This window comes from Monoraphidium neglectum, assembly GCF_000611645.1.
Source record: "Monoraphidium neglectum strain SAG 48.87 unplaced genomic scaffold scaffold03621, whole genome shotgun sequence".
Taxonomy (NCBI): domain Eukaryota; kingdom Viridiplantae; phylum Chlorophyta; class Chlorophyceae; order Sphaeropleales; family Selenastraceae; genus Monoraphidium; species Monoraphidium neglectum.
The window spans coordinates 1-5,973 of NW_014010008.1; the positions used below are offsets into that span (position 1 = coordinate 1).

At 58.1% G+C, this 5,973-nt stretch overlaps 2 protein-coding genes across 2 annotated transcripts; both read left to right on the forward strand.

The window, feature by feature from the left end:
• Positions 1-80: 80 nt before the first annotated feature.
• MNEG_13095 (Peptide transporter PTR2) lies at positions 81-1,810 on the forward strand (the record flags this gene model as incomplete). Its single annotated transcript, XM_014038432.1, has 5 exons — positions 81-85; positions 435-496; positions 733-867; positions 1,050-1,195; positions 1,601-1,810. 5 exons carry the CDS (start codon positions 81-83, stop codon positions 1,808-1,810), a joined length of 558 nt encoding a protein of 185 aa, XP_013893886.1.
• A 1,955-nt stretch (positions 1,811-3,765) lies between these two features.
• Positions 3,766-4,815, forward strand: MNEG_13096 (hypothetical protein; the record flags this gene model as incomplete). The annotated part of the gene is made up of 3 exons (XM_014038433.1): positions 3,766-3,900; positions 4,137-4,235; positions 4,525-4,815. 3 exons carry the CDS (start codon positions 3,766-3,768, stop codon positions 4,813-4,815), a joined length of 525 nt encoding a protein of 174 aa, XP_013893887.1.
• Between the last annotated feature and the right edge of the window lie 1,158 nt (positions 4,816-5,973).

Here is a 5,973-nt window from a genome sequence, read left to right on the forward strand (position 1 = left end):
TTGGCCTGGTGGACAGGTGGAACGCGGCCGTGGCGGCCAACCCCGACGCTGACTACACTTCAGAGGAGTTCACGCAGCCCATGAGGTGCGGCCATTGCGGGGCAGGCATACTGCATCCGCGCCAGTGTTGTGATGATGTGATTGCTGCTGTGTGTGTGCTTGTGTGTGTGTGTTGGTGTGTGTGTGTGTGTGTGTTTCTGTGTGTGAGAGAGTTGTGTGTGGGTGCTGGTTTGTTTATGTGTGCGTGAAGGGGGCAACACTGGCTGCAGGCATGCCGAGTGAATGTCGGTCGGTGGAGGCAAATCACCGCAATGAGATCATGTGTATGTAACATGGTCATGCTGTGAATTACCTCGTCACATCCCAAAGCCCTTCTGCCAGCACCTGACACCGCTCCTGCATCCACCCTTCGCACACACCCCTCACCCTTGCAGCCTCTGGTGGCAGTTCATTCCCTACTTCCTGTTGGGCGCAGCTGAGACCTTCACCAACGTTGGTGAGCATTGGGGGCAAAAGTCAGTAGCAGAGTAGGGTGCTATCCCAGCTGCCGTCTGCTGGCAAGTGATGAGCACGGTTTGCACTGTTTGCAAAAGAAAATCAAAATTGTTCAAGTGGCTGCCACATCCAGCGCTGACGCATGGTGTGTTGACTGTTTCGTGCCGTTTGAGCATGATTTCAATCATGTTACAACCATTAACAATCGGCCGCTTGCCCCCCACCCCCCCACCCCAGGCATTCTTGAGATGTTCTTCACACAGGTGTCCGAGGGCATGCGCGCCCTGGGCGCGTCCTTCTACCTCCTGACAATCGCCATAGGCACCTACCTGGCCAGTGCCCTCAACATCATCGTCGCCGCCGCCTTCCCCAGTGAGCCCTCATGCACGGCACCTTGGACCCGGTGCCTCACTGCTGCACTGCTTACTCGCTACTGACGTCGGCATGCGGCAACGCCATGTCCTGGCCGCACATGCCGGTGTGCTGCCCTGGCATATTGCATGTGTCCATGATCTAACTCACCTACGTGTCATCGACCTGCTCATTGCCAACAGATGACCTTTGGGTGGCCGACAACCCCATTTTTGGTCACTATGATTACTACTTCTTCCTGAATGCTGTCATCATGTTGTTGGGATACATCGCCTTTTTGCTGGTCACTCGCAACTACGAGGAGAAGCCTGTCATTAATGCTGACAGGGTGAGTTGTCAATAGCAGCCGGCAATTTGGGCCTTGCAAAGTTTTGTCTCCGCCCCCTCAAATCAGTACATGGGCCAGGCATGGTTGGGCCTGTCAGCATATCAACCTCAGCCAGCTGTTTCTGCCATGTTTGCACAGCCCGTCTGGCCTAGCACAAAGAAGGGCAGCAACCCAAGACTCCTATGCGGCAGGCTCCACAACCTGCACCCGGTGCAGAAGAAAGTGACTTTCCCCTCCCACCCATGCCTCCCTTTGATCCTGCCTTGACCTCACGGACTTGCTTGATGTGCAGTTTTGTCCAATTGCCTAAACCACTCACCCTGCCCTTGAGGGCCTGAGCCTGAACATTTCCAAAAACGTTTGCTAACCCCCACCCCACCCCCACCCCCATATATCAAACTCCAGGACCCCCTGAACACGGAGACCCGGACCCACAGCAACCTCTCAAGCGCCTCCCGCGCCTGGCCCAGCGCGGCCAGCCGCACCGGCCGCGCCATCGAGCTGAGGGCACGCTCCATCGAGTCTGTCGCCCGCATCTCCCTGGCATCAGCCGGCGGCAAGGACGCCAGCCATGTCCCTGAGGCTGGGCTGGTGTCGGGGCGCGGAGAGGCATGAGCACGTGTGGATGTGAGTGCGCGAGCATTCATCTGGCGCATGCACACGTACATATGGTGCATGCTGTGCTCGCTGTGATTCGGACGGGCCAGCGCAGAGACGCACGACCTTGAGAGGAGGGTGCGGCTGCACCAAGAAATCTTGCTGGCATGTCAACACGCGGGATTTGTGGCGTTTGCAGTGTGCAGGAGTTTGCGCCTGGCGCGTCGGTGCATACACGTGCACGCCTGCAGGCAGCAATGCGTGTTCTCTTAGATGACGCAAATGATGCACCCCATCTCAGCCTCCTAAATGCATGGTTCTCCAAGCCTTGTTGCCGCATGCCTGAGCTCGTGCGGCTGCAAAAAAACGCGTGGTGCGACACGGCTGCTCTTGTCCCCGCCTGTTGAATTTGGCGTGGCACAGGGACGCCGCCTGCTGCCCATGGCACATATGAAGCCCTGGCTTGCCACCTTGCTTAGACCTGGATGCGATTCTGTATTATGCGGCACTGTGACCTGGTGGTTTTGGGTCCTGAATGGCTCTTCACTTGCGCCTGTGCCATGCGTTCTTCTCCTTTGTCACATGCAAGATTGGCACAGGGAGCTGTCTATGAACAGCATTATCTGTGGTGTGCAAGGCAGCACTTGTGCAGTACGGATACTCTTGACCCTTGGAGGAGGTATATACCTTGATGGCTTGATTGAATTACACCGTGGTGTATGCGCTGCGTGATGCACCAGAGCATTCGCCTTCAGCATCCTGTTGGAGCGACAAAGGAAGTGCCCAGAGGCGCTTCACACCACCGCTCTGTCCACAGCTGCGGTCGCTTCTGATTTGGGACGTACAGTCTCCTCAGGATCTTCGAGCATGCAGGCTTTTCTCCAGGTGTGGATGCAGTGCTAAAAAGGTCACCAGATCAGCACACGTGCTGATCAGCACTTGCCCCGATTTCGTGTTGTCGTTTGCTTGCGCAATCACATAGCACTGCGCGCTAGGTAACACCACCACCACCCTTGTAATTTTGCTTGCTAATGGTTGTGTAAGGCATGTGGCGCGTCAGGCTGCCATGACGTGCAACAGTGATGAGGTGAATCCAGGGTATTCTCAAAAAGTAATTATACCAGCAGTGTACAAACGTACAAAGTTGCTGGTTGTATGCTAGCGGGTGACTGGATGATGTGAGAGATGACCAAACCGTGAGCAAATGATTGTTGATTCACAGTCGCGTCTGTTGGTAAGTAAATGATGTTAGAGATGTTGATGTTTCGGTGAGCAGACTCCGCTGGTCTCAGCCAGGCATTGCCGCAGGTCGATCAACGCAGAGGCTTGCTGAGTCAAAGGTTGGTCAACATACAGAGATGCCACATTCCTGCCAAGTGCATTGCATAGGTCATGCAGCACTCCAGCCAAAAGTAAAAAACTAATCTTGTTCTCTCTTTGATAAGGTAACCATGATACTGGCACTGGGTAGACACTGCCAGTTTGTTTCTGAAACCCGCCGGCGCAGCAGTTTCGTTGCGTGGAGTGGCACTCAGTGCTAATCAGCCGTGAAAGGCAGTGCATTGTGTGCAGCTCACTCAACAATTGTTAGGGGCCCCTCTGCGCGAAACGAAACAAGCATATGATCTGTGGAAGAAGATAACCTTTTATGTCCCGTTCGCACGCGCTTTCATACATTTTGTCGTTGTCCAGCGGCCTCCTAGCACCAGACTCTCGCTGATTGACAAGAGTGCCGCGAACACCTGTAGCAGGCAGCGGTGCTCATGGGGCTCAGCCTGGGTTTACAAGGGACCCGAAGCCTGTCGCTGAGGCAGCCTGCATACCGCGGCGGCGCAGCGGCAGGGTCTAACTCGTGCCCGCTGCTGCTGCCGAGCGCGTCCCACGTGGGCGCGCGGGGTAGGGCCGTGCGCGCAAATTATGTCCGGAATGAGTGGCGCCCAGTGATTGGTGACGAGCAGCTGGTCATGAGCAACATGCACGCCCTGTGTCAGCTGGGCAAGCGCACCGGCGAGGTCGCCGCGGTGGACGCGCTGCTGGAGGAGCGGCCGATGCTGCTGCAGCTGCAGGTGCACAACTGGCTGGACTTCCTGACGGCGTACGGCGTGCGGGTGCGTGCAGCGGGGCAAGTGGAGGATAATCAAGGCTCAACAACGCGTTTAGGAGCATGCACCAAGGGGGCGATGGGCACTCGAGCGCATGTACAGGCGGCGCGTGAGATGGCAGCGGCTGGGACGTGCGGAAGCAGCCCCGTTCCTGTTCACATTCGACGCTTCACGTCGATGTGAAAATAGTGATAAGCACACACAGCCACCAACATGCGTACCGTCACATAAAACCCCAACAGGAGTGCGATATCATGAAGCTGCTGCTGACCACGCCTGACGTCATCGAGCGCAGCAACGTGCACTCAGCCGGCATGGTCATCCTGGCGTTCAAGCAGCTGGTGCGCAGGCGTCGCGACGGCACCAGCAGGAAGGGGAGCGGGACCGCTCATTTGACAAAATAATTGACGCCCTTGCTGGCCGTGTTGTCCGCTTTCTCTGCCACCTTGTCACCAACCACGACTCTGTGCACAGGTGCTCGCCTTGTCTGCGCCAGTGTCTCCCCAATGTATAAGCACCAAATCCCCCCTGCTCTTATCGCGTTGACTTCATGTTTGACCCAGTGTCTCCCCAATGTATAAGCACCAAATCCCCCCTGCTCTTATCGCGTTGACTTCATGTTTGACCAAGGGCTGGACCGACCACCATATCGCGTCGCGCCTGGTGCCGCTCTACCCCCGCCTGCTGGCCAACAGCGTCGACAAGGACATGCAGCCCGTGGTGGAGGAGCTGGCGCGTGCGGGCTGCAGTGGCCAGCACCTGCGGCTGATTGCGTGGGAGGTACCGAAGATCTTCAGCCGCCACACCTTCCGGCGCTACCTGCGGCAGTTCCAGGCGCTCGGGGTCTACGGCCTCAGCCGCGAGCGGTGCGCCAGCAGCCGCATGGTGCACGCGACGATGATGCTGCACCCCTTTGGTTAGGGCGCCCCGCCGGGTGGCACGGACGCGCCGCCTGAGCACGAGCCACGCGCTTGCGTGCCTCCCTTGTATTCTGCACGCATGTTGTATCTGGTCTTCTGCAGTCGCCACCCGGGTGGTTGCCAGGGCACCTTTGGTTGGGGGCACGTATGTCGGCCGGGTCCTGGCCCGCCATGCTCCCTGCCTGCGACCCGTCTCCTCAAGGCGCGCAGCGAGGGTTTAGCGCCCCATCTTGGGCGGCTGAGCCCACATACCTGAACCTCCCAGCAGTCACAGCTCGTGGTCGTGATTGCTGTGTTGTTGATTGCGCTGACTGCGATTCCATATGGCAGGTTTCCTTGTTTCTTATTTGGTTCAATCGTGGGGACAGCCTTTGCTTCCCGTCATGCTCGTGCGCGGCAACGTGCTATGGTGCATCCCTCCTTGCCCAGGGCTGCCCCTCCAAGAGCCAGCTATCCCACTCTCAGCGCTACCGCCCGGTTTGCTCCTCGGCTCGCATTGCCGCACGCGTGTGCCTTGATGGCGGCCCCTGTACCCTCACAGAGCTGCATTCATGTTTTGTGTGAGCCAGCCACACTTGTACATTGACCTTGGGCGTGCGCCCTCGTGGGTGCGCACCACTCCAACTCTCAACTGATAACATTGCGCAGCTGGCGTCTCAGCACACGTTGACCAGGCAGGTTACCAGCCTCGCATTATTGGGGGACATGCCCACACGCAACACGTCACAAGCCGAACTGTTCAAGCCGCCGCCGGCGCAACAAAGCGCGGAGGTGCGCCCAATGAAGGGCGAAGGCCAGTCTCGCGAGGGAGCGACTGCTTGGTCGCTGCTCTGAGATTCTGTGTTAAGCCGGTGTCAACAACAAAGGCGCTCGACACGCACACGAAATGCGCTCACAAACGCATGGGCAGATGGGTAGATCCCAGACCGAGGAGGCTGCGCTGCAGAACGCCACGCTGCTGGCTGCTGCCCCGCGCTCCTGGTGCACCGGCCGAGGGCTACTGCTGCAAGTACGGATCGAAGCAACAGCACTGCAGCCCTGGGTCACCCCAACTGGTCGCCGCTCTAGCCGGAGCCGTCGCCGAACTTCTTGCCGAACATGATGAGCTGCAGCTGGTCGTAGCCCGACAGCACGCCGGCGCCCGCCACAGCGCGCAGAA